This window comes from Stigmatopora argus, chromosome 4 (genome assembly GCF_051989625.1).
Source record: "Stigmatopora argus isolate UIUO_Sarg chromosome 4, RoL_Sarg_1.0, whole genome shotgun sequence".
NCBI classification, from domain to species: Eukaryota; Metazoa; Chordata; class Actinopteri; order Syngnathiformes; family Syngnathidae; genus Stigmatopora; species Stigmatopora argus.
In genome coordinates, this window is record NC_135390.1 from 2,810,881 (window position 1) to 2,830,165 (window position 19,285).

A 19,285-nucleotide genomic window follows, 5' to 3' on the forward strand; every position below is an offset into this window, starting at 1 on the left:
CTGTTTGGATTTGAGTTCCCCTTCGGCAGTGCCCTAACCCTAACCTAACGTACTTGCAACCGAACAAACAAATTTAAATTAACTTGGATTAATATATAAAGACACACTCAAACATACGTTTAATGTAACTTTACACAAAACTGAAATCTAATTTTATTTTAATCTTTTTTACCTTTGTTCTACGGGTTGACTCCACTCAGACGTTCAGCCGGAGACTTCAAAACGAACGCATCAAGAGTTGTTTGTTTTTGCCTTCCCTTCAAAATATTTTGAAAATAACGTGCACAAATGTCCTCACAATACGATAACGCGCGACCACTTGCCAGCTTGTCAGGGTGCCTCTTTTCTTCAAAAACAGAAAACTCTTGCCACTTCGCTAGCATGTCTTTGATATCCTTTGTAGCCAGGATAGGTTTATACCCCCGGTAGTGCCTTCTCCTCTGCCATGATGAATGTCCGCCTGTGCATCTTCTTCCAAAAAAGACCAGTTTCGTCGCAGTTGAACACTTGTTGAGGGATGTAACTTTCCTGGGTGATAATCGAGGCAAATGTCTTGATAAATTCCACCGCGGCTATCTTATTGGAACTTGCTGCTTCCCCGTGTCTGATTACCGAGTGTATTCCATATCTTTTTAAAAAAAATTGAACCAGCCATGACTCTCTTTAAAGGGTTCTGAAGGTGTTGAAGGCTCCCCCTTTTCAGATCCTTTCGTTGTTATCAAATCCATGTAAATTCCGCTGGCTTTTTCACATATAGTTGACTCGGTCACGCTATCTCCTGCTAACTGTTTATCTTTTATCCACAATAAAAGTAGGCTCTCCATCTCGTCATGAATGTCACTGCGCCGGCGGGAAATTATAGTTAGTCCTTTGGAAGGCCTCTTCTCCTTAATTGCATCCTTCTGCTTCAGGATGGTGGATATGGTTGACGTATTCTTCTCGTATTGCCGAACAAGCTCGGTGACGCGTACACCACTCATATTTTTCAATTATTTCGCACTTAATGTTGATTGTCAACGTTCGCCTTTTCTTTGCACAACTCTGCCAATTCATTGTTGTTCAATTTGTATGTAGTATTATGCATTGACTAACGGTGGGAAAAAACGGGGGGAAATGCAAAGCTCCGCCCAGTGCTCGTAGATATATTTTATACACAAAAGAAATGCGGCAAAAAAGACAGTGCCATGGCCACGTGGCTTTCTCGCATCTCGAAATGTTTCTCGTATCTAGGGCGAATTATTTGATCGAAATTTTCCTCGTATCTCGAGGATCTTGTAGGTAGAGCTGCTCGTATGTAGAGTTACCACTGTAATACCATCGACATAATCTTAGCCTGCAAAGTGCATATGTTAGCACATTTAAAGCCAGTTTTTCTATAATGGTGACATTGAGTTGCAGACATCTGAATTTGCTGGACGTGGCATGCTTTTATTTTGAAATGACGGGCTCACGCTAGGCCGCTAACTTTAAGGCAGGGGTCTCAAACTCAATTTACCTGGGGGCCGCTAGAGGCAGAGTCTGGGTGAGACTGGGCCGCATCAGGATTTCCACAAGAAAAGCGCTGATAAAACATTCCAACGTTATCAAATATCTTTATTTTTTGACAAAAAATAATGAATTAAATAAATTAACTTAAAGATGAATAAAAAATGAATCAATCAGTAATACAAAAATAAAATAATAATAATGAGCATACAGTAGATATACACTGGCTGGCTAAGTAGAGAAAATGAATTATTTTTATTCCGTTTCAAATGTCTGTATTAACAGCTCTTTAACCTTTAACTTTCTGAACTTGAATGGAACATTGAACATGAAATATTCTGAACACGGCTTCTCTTGCCTACTTCTTGCTGCTAGAGACCTGGCAGCGCTTCTTCTCACATAGCTGAGTCACATTTGGCTTGAGGGGGGAAGCAGTGGAGACCCTCAGTGGAGCTTGAAGATGCTCATCAGTAAGTCTGGACCTGTACTTGGACTTATTGAAGTTCAAGGTGGAGAAGACACACAACTATGTGCTCCCAAAAAGGCACATGGTCCGCTTGAACATTCAGGAAAGTTCAGGGAAGCTGGGGATCAACTCTCTCAAAAATTGCCCAAGCTTGTCTGCTTCTCCACTCACCTCCCTGAATTGGCTTTGAGTGCAGAGTTGCACTGCAGGTCAATGAGCTCAATTTGAAGCTCAGGAGGGGCATCTTGCACATCAAAGGAGAAGGGGTCCGCAAAAATTTGAAATGTGGCTTTGTGTGTCTTGAAGTCTGCAAATCTGTGATCAAATTCCTCCTGTAGCTTCGAAATGGCCTCAACATACTTCTCACCACTGAATGGTGTGCCTGCATCCACGAGAGCCTTGCATGCTGGGAAATGGCAAAGGTTTGTCTGAGAGAGCTGGGCTTTCCATAACACAAGTTTAGTGCAGAATTCTCTCACATTGTCATAGGCAGCACTGACAAGTTGCCCCTGGCCTTCTCAATGGCATCACACAGCTGGTGAAATATTTCCTTAGCGGTGGTCTGGCCATGCATTGGAATTACTGTGAGCAACTCCTCCATTACTTCAAAATTGTCATCAACACCACGGACATATATTGCGAGCTGGGCAGTGTCTGTGATGTCTGTGGTCTCATCAAGAACCACTGAATATACACTGAAACATTGTGCTTTCTCACACATTTGATCATAAATGTCACTTGACAGGTGAGAAATGCGCTCTGCCACGGTGTTGGCAGAAAGGCTGATGTGGTTGAACTGATTTTCCTTTTCTGGACAGACAATATGTGCAGCCTGTAATATGCACTTTTTGATAAATTCACCTTCTGTGAATGGCTTACCTGCTTTAGCAATCAACTCACAAATGGCGTAGCTAGCTTCGACTGCTGCATTACTGTCTTTGGTAGCCTTCTTGAAGTAATCCTGTTGCCTCAGAAGACGTGTTGTAAGACTGGCAACCTGGTTGGCTCTCTCATCTCCCTGGTATTTTTCGTACTCCTCAGCATGTCTCGTAGTATAATGACATTTCAAATTGTATTCCTTGTGCACCGCAACTTTTTCAGTGCAAATGACACGTCGGGGTGTGTGCGCACTTTCGCTTTCCGATCGTATTGGATTACGGCAGTTCTCCGAATTTCTCAAGTGTCATGTTAACGCATTTACTGTTAAGTTTCAGTTTCACTCGCGGAGATGGCTACAGACACTGACACAGGCTGGATCACGGATCATAGCGCCTCATTCAGTTCTATGCTGAGAGCAGCGTAGGAGTGTGCGCGCCGAGCGAAGTGATCGGCTTCACGTCTTCTCCTCCACCCAGCTGATTGGAGGAATGAATGATTGAGTGAGCGAGGCACTGGACAGCCCGGCCGATGTCCCGCCCTCCAGAGCCGTATACCTCACTGTGATTGGTTCATTCAGCTCCGAACACAACAAGTGTCATTCATATCAATCTTGCGGGCCGCACAAACATTAATCTATCATATTAAGACGGGGGCCGCAAATTATCGTCCCGAGGACCGCAGTTGGCCCGCGGGCCGTGAGTTTGAGACCCCTGCTTTAAGGGTTATCCTCTGTTAAAAAAGTGCACTGTCTTGTATTTTCCTCTCACCTTGTTGTACCTTTTTTCCAATTTTGTCATCATTTGCAAATACTGTATGTGAAATAATCTTGAGTAAACAAAAAGAATGTTTCAGTACGTGTCATAGCTTTAAGTATGTGTCATAGCTTTCAGTACGTGTCATAGCCTTCAATACGTGTCATAGCCTTCAATACGTGTCACAACCTTCATCCGTTTCACAGCCCTGCATCTCTTGTCCTAATAAAACCTGTTGATGCGGAAAGGGGAGTCGGAGATTGGCGGGCGGAAACAGTCGAAGATTGACCGGAGTCTTACGCAGAGTAACTGTCTGTTTTCTCTCCGTGCTCCCCTTCTGCAGAAGCGTCAAAATCTCACTCATCTGTCTTGGTGTGCTTACTTGTGTTACGGACGGGGATGGAGGACCCCAAAGCAGGCGAGGGTGCGAGTCTGGTTCTTTCAAATCTTTATTTCGATCGTCCGCGAGGTGGGCGAGCACAAGAGGGGACGGCGGAGGCGGGTCGTTAGCCATAGCAGGAAGGTCAGTTGCCGTGGAGTCCGTGTGGAGGGTACAGGGTCGAAGGCGAAGCCGTTGTCCATGATCCGTGGTCATTGTCCGTGGTCCGTGATCCGAGGTCGTGGGGGCAGAGCGTGGTCGGAATCCTGGGAGCAAATAAGAGGTCGTATATCAATAAGGCAGGCAAGGAAAAACGTGAGAGGGTACCTAACAGTAAACTGTTAAGACGATCCAGCAGCATGGTCATGTTCCTGGTGGCTTTAAATACTCCTTGTTGGCTAATGACTCACACCAGGCAGCATTCGAGTCATTAGGGGCTGGACCTGTGATAGGGAGACAGGCACAACCAGCCACGAGTCTAGTCTGGGGTCTGACAACTTGTGTTCGAATGTTCATCGTGGACCGGACACTAAACAAGCAAGTGTTAATGTTTGAAGTGTCAATTTTTAACCGTAAAGTTTGTGTTTTGGAGATAACTGCATGTTGATCGCAGGCTAAAGTTGTTAGCAAAACTATATACATTGTCTTTAACCAATATCCTCAAGTAGCAATGCCAATGCTTTGCAATGTATGATATACAGATTGTTTCTTATTTTGTATGTCTGAACGTTAGTTATACGGTATGTTGATGACCAATAAACATATGTAAAGGAACTGGAGTCTCGTCTATTAATCCTAATATAGCGTGTGTGTGTATGTTAAGATTCTCTTGCTACGTTTGTCCAAACCGTGAATCGTAGAGAGATTATTTTTTTTACGGTGGCCAGAAACGGCTGTCGGATCCTAATAGATGAGTGATTGAATTTCAGCAAGTTTTAATATTTGAAGTGTCAATTTTTAACCGTAAAGTTTGTGTTTTGGAGATAACTGCATGTTGATCGCAGGCTAAAGTTGGTAGCACAACTATATACATTGTCTTTAACCTTTAGCCTCAAGTAGCAATGCCAATGCTTTACAATATATGATATACAGATTGTTTCTTATTTTGTATGTCTGAATGTTAGTTATACGGTGTGTTGATGACCAATAAACATCTGTAAAGAAACTGGAGTCTCATCTATTACGGCTGTCGGATCCTAATAGACGATTGAATTTCTTTACCTTCTATAAGTGTGTAAAATTAAGCTTTGAGCATTTGCAATGATTATCGATGAGTATGACTGACCAGAAATGTTAATTTGCTGCTCTCTTGTGGTAGTTTTAAGCATTACACTCTGCAGATTTGAAAAAAACATACCTTCAGTGCAAACTGCAGTGCTTCCGCTTGAAGTTAGTTGCACGAACTACGCAACAGCACCACTATTTTGTGAGTTTTTATTTTTGTCATGTTTTCACTTTGGTTTACAATGTTTTAACAAAAATATCAACCAAAAATAGCTTAAATAGGTAAAATTTGTCATCCTTTCTTTTGAAATTGACTGTCAGTTTTCCTTACTTTTTCCTAAAAGGCATACTCCTGCTTTTGTATACCTGTACATAATTGTATACACGTTTGCTGTGCTATGTGTGTAACTGAAATTTTCCTTTCTCATCTAACCCATTTTTCAAAGGAGGTTTTTTTTATTGTGCAACAACTGTCTTTTGGTTCTAAACAAGCAGGTGGGACCGGAGATGTTTTAACATGTGCTGAGTGAATGCGACACACGAAAACACGTTAAATTGCAGCCAGGAAAATAACTGACCTCATTTTTATTTACCATGCGATTAATTGATTCTTGTACATTCCGACAGGGTTAATATCTCTCTCTTTTTCTCCCGCTGTCTGTCCTCCTAAATGTCTGTCTGTCAACCTACCTGCCTCCTGTCTGTTTGTCTGTCTATCTGTTTATGTGTGTTGCACAGATTTTGGTTGAAAATAAGCATGTGTTGTGGACCATCTCTTGCAGACTGCCAGCATTAACAAAGGAGTGGATAAAAGTAAAAATGAAGGTAAGTTTTCCATACTTAAATCTGTGACAATGTAAATAGACATTAAGGGCTAAATACTGGATTATGTACTTTTGAACATTAATACATGCAATACAATAATTGATTCTCAATGAAGGCCAGGTAACTGGCAAAAAATTGTAACCCATGTGTTTATAAACCGTTTACTGGTGCCCAGTCATGTTGTAACAGGCAGGGGCTATCAACAAACTGTTTCCACGAAGCTGGAGAAGCATGGGATTGTCCAAAAATGTAGAAACAGTTAGTTCAGGGAAATAGCCTATTTCTTTTTCTAAAATAAACTTGCTCCAGTGTATTTTCACGCCTATGGGCTTACCGTCTCAAAGGACGCTGTCTCAGTTTCTGTATTTAGCCCAGACACAAACCGCTTTGGCTCATTGGACACATTACGGTTGTGCTAGCATGACATGCTACCGCATGTCATGCTAGGGTATGTTTCATGCTAGCACTACGGTAATACTGTACATGTTTTAAAAAAGGCAGCAGGAGCAAAATTGAGTTTGATTTTTTTTTGGACGTAATGTGTACTCAGGTTAATATAATAAGCTTTAAAACAGAAACCCGTCAGAGTTGTCGCCTTGAGCCTTCGTAAAAGTGATGCACACTGGCTTGGGAGAAAGCTCGGCTTGCTAGCTGACACTTTAGCCCAGGCATCCACAACCCTTTCACAATTCATCGCATAACTCGCTCGACGCTGCCTGTCAGTATTTTTATAACTTTGTTTCCCATCCGATATCTATCACTTCCAAGCTTTCGCCTTACATCCGCGGAAACTCAGCGTTCTCTTTTTTACTCGCCGAAGCTGATTTTCCACCTCCCTCCACTTGCGAACCATGGGCTTGTTTTTGTTGAGGTGTCTCGATGCAGCTCGATTTCCATATTCCTCAATGTAGCAGATACCTCCCAGTTTGAACTGTGCATCGTAAGCATATCTCTTTGCAGGTCAAACCGATATTGTTTGGCAAAATGCATATCTAAATATGTTCCTATTGGTACGTGCTCTTTTCTTGCACCCCCTTTTACATCTTGCCTTTTCTACTACATACAAGTAGCATGTTGGGAAGAAATGTACCGATAGTCAAGCGGGTAGGGTCATCCAGCGACATCGACAAAATTTGGGATTTAGTGCGTACACTAGGCGCACCGACTGAATGGGCATCCCGTCCATTTTAGAGAAAATTTTAGACTTAAGTGCACCCAATAGGCGTGAAAATACAGTAAATAAATGGATCAAAAAGCTCAGCACAGAAGAAACAAAACAAAGTCTTGAACTCAACTTCATAAAGCACCTTTGTAGCCAATTCAAACTAAAGAGTTTCAGGCCTTGTTATTCAAAATAGTGCTTCATTTCGCAAATGTTTTTTTTTTAAAAGGTTCCTAAAAAACACTCACAATCAATGAATTTCCAGAAGACTTGAAACTCGTTTACAGTAGCTGTGGACACACATCATATTTAAGTCTATGGATTGTTTATAGGCAGTCACGTGAATTCATAAGTGAGTCACTGGTATTGTGTGCCTTTATTTGATTGAGTCTGCTGCAACAACCACCCAGTTAGTACATCTGTCAGTCAGTCTTGGTTTAAAGTTCATCAGCATGATTATTTGACAATGAATCCCCTTGTGGACAGGCCAAGGTGAGACACTTTCGATGTTGATGTATGTGGACAATTATTGGCTCCAGCAGACATCATCTCTGAACAGAGGCACAGGGTATGATAGTTATGGGGGTGATAGTGTGAGTTTTTTTAGTATAAGATCACACAGGTGGCAAACTTCCTTCCCTCTTCTCTAAACCCTATCAGACCAATTGTGAGACTAATTCATAGAACAGCCACGAGGTTCTAGCAGTTTGGCTTTTGTGCTTGAGTCCTCATGGCTGGGGAACATTAAGCGAACTTATTTAGGTTAGGTTAGGTTAGAACTTTACGTGCAAAGGTCAGCCTGTTAAAATAATGACCTGCACAGTCAATTTAATTTGCTTAACTAGGCAACTGGGATGTCCAAAGAATCATTAAGCTATTTAAGAACATGCCAGACATAAAATGGATCGCTTCTTGACTTGTTTAAGAAACTAGGATTTTCCTAGAAACTCCACCAACACATTTTTATGCCTATAGGAAGGATCACATGTCAGAGGTGAGCCCTGGCTCCACACTGCCTGAGGTGAGGCTACTTTGACTAACCAGGGTCAGTGTGTATTGGGTCACCAAGCGCTCAGTCTGACAGATTATTCTCAGCTTCACAGGACATGGAAAATAGGGATGACTGAGTCCACCCTTTTAAATTTTCATTCAACATCTTAAAAAGAAATGATTTTGGGTGCCGATATTTTCAGTGAGTCTTTACAGTGCACACATATATCACAAACTATATAGCACTTACATGTTCTATTTGTTGTGAGACTGATGCCGTTAAATATTGTCCCATTCAAAATCACCTTCTCCCCATTTTCAGTTATCCAGCTCACAGACGTCATCATGAAGAGTAGCTGCCAGCCCAGAGAAATGCTTGTGGACATTTACCAGGAATATCCAGAGGACATAGAACACACTTACATACCTTCCTGTGTAGTACTTACTCGGTGTGGAGGCTGCTGCAATGATGAGGCGATGGAGTGTGTGCCATCTGAAAGCCGCAATGTTACATTGCAAGTGAGTTGAAGATGGACAGACTGTCCATTTGTTAAATAACACAGATGGATAAAGACCATAATAATCTGTTGCTCTAGTTCTCACACTTGCACTGATTTCTGCTGATGGTAGTTATAGACTCACAATGTACAGTGGGGCAAATAAGTATTTAGTCAACCACCAATTGTGCAAGTTCTCCTACTTGAAAAGATTAGAGAGGCATGTAGTAATTGTCAACATGGGGTAGACCTCAACCATGAGAGACAATGGGAAAAAAACTGAAAATCACATTGTTTGATTTTTAAATAATTTATTTCCAAATTAGAGTGAAAAATAAGTATTTGATCACCTACAAACAAGCAAGAAATTAGGCTGTCAAAGATGTCTAACTTCTTCTAACGAGGTCTAATGACGTCTCCACGCGTTACCTGTATGAATAGCATCAGTTTTAACTCATTATCGGTATAAAAGACCTGCACCATGCTGGGAAGACTGAATCTGCAATAGTTAAAACGCTTGGTGTAAAGAAATCAACTGTGGGAGCAATTATTAGAAAATGGAAGACATACAAGACCACTGATAATCTCCCTCGATCTGGGGCTCTATGCAAGATCTCACCCCGTGGCGTCAAAATGATAACAAGAACGGTGAGCAAAAATCCCAGAACCACACGGGGGGACCTAGTGGATGACCTACAGAGAGCTGGGACCACATTAACAAGGGCTACTATCAGTTATGCAATGTGCCACCAGGGACTCAAATCCTGCACTACCAGACGTGTCCCCCTGCTGAAGCCAGTACACATCCAGGCCGGTCTGCGGTCCGCTGGAGAACATTTGGATGATCCAGAAGAAGACTGGGTGAATGTGTTATGGACAGATGAAACCAAAATAGAACTTTTTGGTAGAGAAACAGGTTATCTTGTTTGGAGGAGAAAGAATACTGAATTGTATCCGAAGAACACCATACCCACTGTGAAGCATTGGGGTGGAAACATCATGCTTTGGGGCTGTTTTTCTGCAAAGGGACCAGGACGACTGATCTTTGTCAAGGAAAGAATGAATAGGGCCATATATCGAGATATTTTGAGTGAAAATCTCCTTCCATCAGCAAGGACATTAAAGATGAGACGTGGCTGGGTCTTTCAGCATGACAATGATCCCAAACACACAGCCAGGGCAACAAAGGAGTGGGTTCGTAAGAACCATTTCAAGGTCCTGGAGTGGCCTAGCCAGTCTCCAGATCTCAATTCCATAGAAAATCTGTGGAGGGAGTTGAAAGTCTGTGTTGCCCAACGACAGCCCCAAAACATCTCTGCTCTAGAGGAGATCTGCATGGAGGAATGGGCCAAAATACCAACAACAGTGCGTGAAAAGCTTGTGAAGAGTTACAGAAAACGTTTGGCCTCCGTTACTGTCTAAGACTGTACAGTCATTCATTTTGATAGGTTCACCCTTTAGGCATTCCCAAATGCACTCACAAATAAAACAGACATCTGACTCATAACCGGTGTCTTGCAAGAGAGTATTGATCCTGACGTGTCTCTGTCCTAGACCCATACCTGTCAACTTGTACGTTTTATACGTATTTTATACGTTTTTTTTACCATTTCAAATCATGTACGCCGTACACCGACTTTTGTACGGGGAATTTTTTTTTTTTTTAAATTGCCAATGTTTATGAAAACCGATCTCAACAAGACCGTTTTGGCTAAAATCCAGATAGTCTCGTAGGCTGGTAGCCAACGACGCTACTGTCATCGATCGTTACTATTGTCACGGTATACCAGCAAAAATTATCCTCAATCGTATGTATTTTTTTTAGCGGTGCGTACGGCAATATCGATCAAGGATGACATGCGCATGCGTAGATATACGGTTTTTTGGGGGTTTGTAAGGGGAATCATAATCATTTATAAGGGCAGTTATCGGCAGAGGTTGACAGGTATGTAGACCATTCTCCTGAATCGATGTCTCTTGCTTATTTATAACATAAGATTTACAACATGTATCACAGAAGTCTAAACAATTGAGTCGTGTGAGCCAGACATGAAGAAGTCCATGTTTCTCATAACAATTGAAAGTCCTCCGTATCTTCCCAAGAGAGCTTGATGTGAAACACACTCTCAGAAGCCGATGTTTCTCAAAACAATTGAAAGTCCCCCGTATCTTCCCAAGAGAGCTTGATTTGAACCACACTTTCAGAAGCCGATGTTTCTCAAAACAATTGAAAGTCCTCCGGATCCCAAGGGAGCTCGGTGTGAACAATAGTTTTGAGAAGTCCAGCTGCAAAGGGGAGTGACCTTCAAGTTGTTTCGGTTAACTTAGGAGCAATGTTCCCTCTAATTTTTTGTTTGTCTGGGCAGAATGACAACCTCCCTGAGCACACTGAGTACCGGTGTGAGCAAAATCATCATTGCTCGCTATGGGCACACACCAGTATCACACCTGCCATAAGCAGGTGCATGTCTACTACACATACATTATTTAGTAATAATAAAATGTAATAATTAAAATCTATAAATGGGGCGGCCCGGCGGATGAGTGGTTCGCGCGTTGGCCTCACAGCAAAAAAAAAAAGGGATTTTATTTTGTGCGCTCCATATGATTTGCTGTGCGCAGAGAAGACGAGACTAGTGCGCAATTGCGCACGCGCGCAGCTTAGAGGGAACATTGCTTAGGAGCAAGCATTACTCTTGCAAGAGATGTATTAAAATGATTTTTTTAATGTCAATAACTCTAAATAAAGCAAAGCGTTCTTCATTGCAAGCACATATATAATAATGATTAATATTCCAAAATAAATAACTCTAACACATTTTCTCTATCGGTTATGCTTACCATGGTCAGGGGTGCTGGAGCCTGGCCTAGCCAACTATGGACAGAAGGGGAGGGACACTGAATAGTTTGCCAGCCAATCTCAGGAGTATTTACATTTACCTTAAAAAAAGTATAACCCCTATTTTTTTCCATGTTTTTTTCTTTCATTTCAAATTGTGAATTAGACCAGAATAGAATTTTGTGTTTGTTCGTTTTGCTTTGGCACTGAAGTTGTGCACTGTCCCTAATAGCATAGTGAATGCATGTGGCTAAATTAGGTTTTGTTAAAGCTGCTTTGTGTGCGTGTTCCTTTAAGAGGTGTTTTCCAAAAGCCACGTGTTTACGTGGGTGGGAGAAGTGGATTAGTGGAATAAAGTGGATGATGTGGTTCTCGGCCCACTTCAAACACAACAAGTTGGCTCTTGTGCATAGGTACGTGCTGCTGCAGACTACTCCTAACTGCGGCGTCCCTGCAAGGGACATGATCATTTCCGATTTACTGGTTCTCCCTCCCTTTGGTCACAAAGGCTTTCAGAAGAGTTCTTTGTCAATACAAGGATCACCTTGCAAGCATTCGTTCCCTTGTTGAGATTGTCCAAAAGACATCAATGTAGATCTTCAACTAGTATTAACTAGGACATTCGCCATGGCATTGTTAAAAATGACAAAAGATGGCCTCATCTCCAAAACTGTAAATTACCAAGTAGAACATTATCCATTGTTAATTCAGTGACTTTCTCAGCCTGCTAGTGGGATCTCATGTACAATTTGTGCTCCTTGAAACTATTGTTGAGTTGTTGTTTTTTGTTGTTGTATTTGAATTTATAACGGAAAGCGGCCCGGCGAGTGGTTAGTGCGTCGGCCTCACAGCTCTGGGGTCCTGGGTTCAAATCCAGGTCACGTCTACCTGTGTGCATGTTCTCCTCGGGCCTGCGTGTGTTTCCTCCGGGTACTCCGGTTTCCTCCCACATTCCAAAAATATGCATGGTAGGCTGATAGGTATGGGTGTGAGTGTTCCTGGTTGTCCGTCTACTTGTGCCCTGCGATTGGCAGGCCACCAATTCGGGTGCCTCTGACCCGGAGACAGCTGAGATTTGCTCCAGCTCCCCCCGCCACCCTAATGAGGATAAAGCGGTTCAGAAAATGAGATGGGAGTTTTCTTCGCTGTAATATTTACAACTAATTAAATGTAGACAAATGCCTCTCCTAGCCACTGAACACGCAAGCACTTTGGCATGGCATGGAGAAGCATAGGAATACATTATTGCACTTGTGTCTTTAAGTATTTCATTTACAGCTTGGTGAGGGCATTGAGTTTAAGGACATAACTCAAAAGCTCAACCTTGCAGAACCGTTGATATTAAGATGACCTTCTCATGTCATGTCCTCTGTTTTTCTTCAAGATAATGCGGGTAAAATCCAAGTTCTTACAGCATAAAACTCAACTGAGCTTCACAGAGCATCAAAAATGCGACTGCAGGTGAGCAAGGCCCCCTTTTCGTGCAAATCTCCAAGAACATGAATTGAATTTACATTGTATTTAATTTCAATTGCAGACTAAAGCCTGGAGTGCAGGGAATGAAAGAATAGTAAGTACGTTTCGTGTGTGTTTTGCTGTTTTTCCTCTCTATCCGTTGGTGTGTGAGCAAGTGTGTGTATGCTTGTGAGAGAGGAACTTACAGACTAGCTCAAGATTTTTCCAGGGTGAAGGCCTGTGAAGCTGCCACTCAAGTAGTGATTATTCTTCTTGTTTTTGTGGACAGTAACTTTGAAGTCCGACTCCTCTTTTATTTATTAACTGATCATCTTGAAACTTAGTAGGTATGTAGCAAGGGCAAGTATCTCTCGATGTTCGGAGCAAGATTTGTTTTTTGTATCTGGGCTAATGAATTGACTTTTTACTGTTGATTATGCGTTAACCAGAAGAAAGCATGTGTTCTTTTTGCTACAGCTATGAGTCTGTAATGTTTTTCTAAAGGCCCATGATTTTTCTTGAATACATTTTTATAGTTGTTCTAGAAGAAACACACAGACGCGTATTTATTTCATTTTCCTACTGTCTGAAACTCTTTTCTTAGTTGAGATGAGATGAGACTTTGTCAAATCAAATCAAAAGCCTTTATTTTCATCACACCCAGCCGCATATAACAAAATTGGTGGTGCTACTCCACAAAGTGTGTTTTCCCAGTTTAAAAAAACATTAAAAAAGTAATCTAAAAATATAAAAAGTCACGTCCTGGCAAGGTAAATTCTAAAATGTTGCACAATCTAAGATATTGCACATTGTTATTGCACACCACAAAGTTATTGCACAGAAGGGGATTGTGTGTCGTGCTTTAACCAGAGCTGCCAACCTCCATAGACCCCATTTCAGGAGTATCCTTGTCCCATATCCGGAGTTTTTCCGGAGTGAATGCGATTCACGCAAAATTGATATGCGCTGATGTCGCACAAGACAAATCATTCGTCTGAACTTGTAACTCGGATGATTCACAATGCACTCGTTACCGAATTCTTCCGGTTTACAGTGCAGTTGAATCAAGATGGCGGAAGCCGTAGCGATGGTGGGAATTTTGAGGCATTTAAATTGGAAATTTGGTACTTTTCTGAAATGGTTGCTTCAAAAAAATGTAGGTAACAATTTTTGGGGGATTTCCGGAGTTAAGGGAGGTTGTCCGGAGTCCCGGAGTTTGCGTTGCATTTCCAAGTAAACTCCTGAAATTTCGGAGTAGTTGGCAGCTCTGTTTACAGTTTTATCTAACTGACTGAGTGATGGAATATAAATATAATTTTTATAGTGTTATTTCAGCTAATGTCAGCCAGGGTGCTGTCATGAGTCAAGGGTGCTGCAGTAAATGATCCGATATTACTTAATTTGTAAGATAACTACTATATAATACCGCATTCAGTAACGGCCTTTTTAAGAAAACCTTAACGTGATGCACAGTGGATTTTGACTGATCCTTCAAGGTGAAAAAATATATAATGCTCTATGCTGTGATATATTAACAATGGGGCTGCAGAAAATGATCCGATATTACTCAATTTGTAAGACAACTAATAAATAATACCTCATTCAATAACGGCCATTTTCAGAAAACTTGAGCGTGATACAGAGTGGATTTCGACTGATCCTTCAAGGCGAAACAAATATAATTATCTTTTATTGGTTATTACAGTCATACCTTGAGATGCAAGTTTAGTGCATTCCGGGACTGAGCTCGTATCTCAATTTACTCGTATCTCAAATCAACGTTTCCCACAGAATTGAAACAAAACTCCATTCACTCCCAAAATGTATAAACAACTGTGTTATTATTTTCTCTGAGGTAAAGTATTAGTATTTTCGTGACACAGTTTATCTTTTAACAACAGCAAGGTATAATATGTAAGTGCAACATTTATATCACATAGTGGAGGGGAATTTTTTCTCCATTCAGTAAACCCGTAAAAAACATTCATGCTGTTACGGTACATTTAAACGTTAGGGCAATCACAACATAGTAACACGCATAATAGTGCAAAGCAATAACAATTACATTAATAACTCAATGTTGTTCATGAGGATGGACCGTGCGTGCTCTCACGTACACAATGAGGCACTATAACATCCAGCTGTTGACTTCCATAAGAACAACTTGGGCACCAAGCTTCTGATAACCTTCTATAGAACCACTGTAGAGAGCATCCTGGCGTACTGCATCACAGTGTGGTACGCTGGAAGCACGGCGGCAGACAAAAAGGCCATGCAGAAGGTGATTAACACTGCCCAGAGGATTGTCGGCTGCTCTCTGCCCTCACTGGAAGACATTGCCAGCCCTCGTTACCTCAGCAGAGCCAGGAACATCATAGGGGACCCTTACCACCCTGGTCACAATCTGTTCCAGCTGCTGCCCTCTGGCAGACGGTATAGGTCCCACAAAGCACGGACAAATAGGCTTAAGGACAGTTTTTTCCCCACATCCATCAGAACTCTAAATTTGCGGTAACATAACACACATTCCCTTCTGAGGTAATATGAAAAGATGTTTGGGTGGTGATCTGCCTCCTACTAGCTTACTGAAGGTAAGTGAAAGACAGTGAGAGGTAAGCGACCTGTATCCATAACAGCAGAATGCCAAATTGCAAGTCCGTAACTATCACTTAATTAGGTCTTTTGCCGAGTAAACGCAGCTTATGGAGAAGCACCACCAATTTCGTCACACACAGTTTCTGGGTGTGATGACAAGTAGGCTTTTTTGTTGTTGATTATGACGACAGGGCCTATGTCCGATTATTATTATTATATTCACAATATGACCAACCTTGTTCAACTGTAAATGCAAAAGAAACACGTAAAGCTCACTTTATCAGTTCATTCCTCATCTATGAATCCCTCGAACTCTTCATCTTCAGTGTCTGAATTGAACAGCTGGGCGAATGCGGCATCCATCACCCAGGCAGGCTCCGTCTCATCGAAGTCGTCATTATTCGAGTCCGTGTCGCTTTGGTTGTCTGGCAGTTGAGTGACAATTCCTGCCTTCCTCAAACCACAGTTGAAACTGATATATCAGCCCAGGCATTTACGATCCACTGGCAGATAGTGGTGAATGTTGTCCGGCGCTGTCTTCCAAGGGGGATAATGGACTCGGGTTAGGGGCTCAATATTGATCCATATATAATATATAGTTCGCAGTCTCGAATAAATGTTCTGTTGACGCCAAACTAGCTGCTGTAGTTCTTTTGTCAATCCACCCGGAATGATGGTGAACACTGATTTAGTGTACTCGCCGTTAGCGGGTGAATTGACAAAAAAAACTACAACATATCCCAGTATGCACAAGGGAAAATGGAGTCTACGGCTGCTTCCCGTAGTTGCGAGACCTGTTGCGGCTCAATATTGATTCATATATAATATATAGTTCGCAGTCTAGAATGAATGCTCTGTTGACGCCAAACGAGCTGCTCGAGTTCTTTTGTCAATCCACCCGGAATGACGCGAACACCGAATTAGTGTGCTCGCCGTACGGGAGAAAATGGAGTCGTTGCACCGGGTTTTAAGGCGCATAGTCAGCTTTTGAAAAAATTGAAGGCTTTCAGGTGCGCCTTATAGTGTGGAAAATACGGTACTCTTATTATTTTTAAAGGGTTCATAGTAGATAGTATTAAAAATTGTGGAAAATAATATTATTTTATCAATATAAAATGTACTCTTTATGAAAAAGAAGTTACGAAAAAACTTCTGGAACCAATTAATTTCGCAAGTAGTGCTACCACTGGACATAAAATCAAAGATTTTTGGTACACTCAATGAATTAATTGGAAACCTCCTCTGCGAGCTCTTTTATGGCCTTCCTCAGGCTCTTTGTTACTTATCATTGCTCACAACCTTTCTGGACAAAAAGTACAATTACAGTAAATACCCTTCAATTAAAACCAAAAAGTGTTATAAGCATGCGCATTCATTCTATTGGTGCCAAACACACAACACGATACGTAATCTTTTTCTTCTGAGTAAATTGGCTTTTTGTTCATTTAAAAAGATTACGATTTTACAATGAATACATTTGTGAGTAAATTGAAGGAAGTTCACCATTACGTCAATATTCATTGTTTGAAAAATATTAAACCTCAACCATTTTAAAATGGTTGGAGTCGACCAGGGGTGGGCAAACCGGTCCTCGAGGGCCGCTGTGGGTGCAGGTTTTTGTTCCAACCAATGCAGCACAGACACTTTTGACCAATGAGATTTTTGCAGAAAACAATAAGCACCTGACTGCAATCCACTGATTGCACTTGTAGGACACCAGATTGGTAAAAATGTGTCCTCTTTATGGGTTAGAATGAAAACCCGGACCAACTGCGGCCCTTTGTGGAATAGTTTGCCCACCCCTGGTGTAGACCATACAAATTTGGCATACACTAAAATAGTTAGAATTTTGTTGTTTACAGGGGAATTCAAAATATACAGTACTTTGGTCGACCAAAATGTGACAGGTTTTTTTTTCTTTCAACAAATACAGTATCTCAAATGTGCATTGAAATCATTTTGGTTAGAACGGGTGTTTGCAACTGTTAGAAGTTAGGGAAGAGCCTTTTACTAAGCAACCCCCTAACCCTCTTCTACAGCAGACTTGTATTTAACAGGAAAATAAGCTTCCTGTAAGAGTTCTGTCATCGGGTAGTTCTGCCCGGATATAAATCTTTCCTCATCATACCGTTTTTCCTTAGAGCCCAAACAATTTGTGACCTAATCAACAATTGTGTGGGTTCTAGTAGTGCTCTCCATTTTGCATCAAGACATGTTTTTGTGTTGTGTTTCAAAACATATTCCCCCCAATGTATGAAGCTGTTTTTCTGACCACAATAGTTCCAAGTTATGGCGATAACTATGGCGGTGACAGAAGCAGTGACAGCAGACCAACTACTGCTGTCCCTGCTCTTAACTCCAGTTGCACAAATAAAAATCTTAGCTAACTCCCCAATCTAATTATAGCAATAGGTGTCAGGCACTTAACTTAATTTTTAGAGTTAAAAGAGTAACTAGTGGAGACCCTATCAATTCTTGAATTGGAATTGATTCCACTACATTTTCACTCCATTATTTGATAAACCTCTTGTACATGTGGCAGGAGTGTGCTCATTGTCAAGTTTTGTTTTTTTTAAACCACATGAGCAGGTTCATGTGTCATTTATGTCTGACTTGACTAACTCATTCTCTGCCTGCTGTTTTTAGCACAGCCCCATACTGCCTTTTATTTATGAGTGATTGTACTAGTTTTAAATTGTTCCTTCCACCATCCCGTAAACATGCAAGTTTTGTTGGTATTTTTTCCCGTGTGACCTGTACTTGTGATTGTTCATTGAGTTCACCTGTCGTTTCCCCACCCCTGGTGTATCTTTTGCTTGCTGCCTCATGTGACACAGCTGTTTCTGTTAGTCTATTTAAACCTAGTGTCTTTGTCAGTCTTTGTCGTATCGTCTTTTTTTCACGTGTGCTCTCCCCATGTGCAGTGCTCTTCGTCTTCCAAGTCAGGGTTGGTTTTGTTATTTGGTTAAGCCCTTGTTATTTTTGAGAACCTCCCAAGTTATTAATGTTTTGTTTGTGACCTTCACTCCCCTCTGCCTGCTTCCCTGCATTTGGGTCATACCACGCTCCACACTCCACAGTTGTAACAAGGGAAGACTGGTTGAACACTCAAGATTTCCCCGAGGTATGAGTGTGAGTGTGAATGGTTGTCCATCTCATTGTGGCCTGTGAATAACTGGCCACCAATTCAGGGTGTCACCCGCATGGTGCCCGAAGTCAGCTGGCATAGGCTCCAGCACCCAGCCTACACTTGCGAGTATAAGCGGTACAGAAAATTAATGAATTCATAAATAGCAACAGTTTGTGATATTACAAATATAGCGAAAGAATAAAGAACCCTTTAAATAACTAATTTGTTTTACAATTTATTCATTCATTTTCGGAACCGCTTTATCCTCACAAGGGTCGTGGTGGGGTCTGGAGCCTATTCCAGCTGACTTCGGACCAGAGGCTGGGGACACCCTGAATATGTGGCCAGCCGATCGCAGGGCACATCGAGACGGATAACTTTACACCCATATGGGCAATTTAAAGTGTCCAATCAGCCTACCATCCATGTTTTTGGAATGTGGGAGGAAACCGGAGCACCTAGAGAAAACCCACGCAGGCCCAGAGAGAACATGCAAACTCCACGCTGGTGGACCGACCCAGATTTGAACCCAGGATCCAAGAGCTGTGCAGCCAACGTTCTAACCACTGATCCGTCGGGCCGCCCTATATGGCAAGAAATATTAATT

General features: G+C 41.7%; 1 protein-coding gene and 1 long non-coding RNA gene across 10 annotated transcripts in view; one reads left to right on the plus strand and one right to left on the minus strand.

Moving 5' to 3' along the window:
- Positions 1–19,285, plus strand: part of vegfaa (vascular endothelial growth factor Aa) — a 38,966-nt gene that overhangs the window by 12,892 nt on the left and 6,789 nt on the right. For 5 of the 9 annotated variants that reach the window (XM_077598103.1, XM_077598104.1, XM_077598105.1 and 2 more), the window contains exons 2-5: positions 5,968–6,010; positions 8,485–8,681; positions 12,883–12,959; positions 13,036–13,068. In XM_077598103.1, coding sequence (XP_077454229.1) covers positions 5,968–6,010; positions 8,485–8,681; positions 12,883–12,959; positions 13,036–13,068 — 350 coding nt within the window. Of the gene's footprint in view, positions 1–5,967; positions 6,011–8,484; positions 8,682–12,882; positions 12,960–13,035; positions 13,073–13,182; positions 13,301–19,285 lie in introns of those variants that run through there. The other 4 variants (XM_077598110.1, XM_077598111.1, XM_077598102.1 and 1 more) reach the window with 3 other exon arrangements.
- Positions 1,890–19,060, minus strand: LOC144072797 (uncharacterized). The gene is made up of 3 exons (XR_013299944.1): positions 4,289–19,060; positions 2,431–4,227; positions 1,890–2,357 (listed from the first exon to the last, which is right to left on the minus strand). It is a non-coding gene; the product is annotated as an uncharacterized LOC144072797 (long non-coding RNA).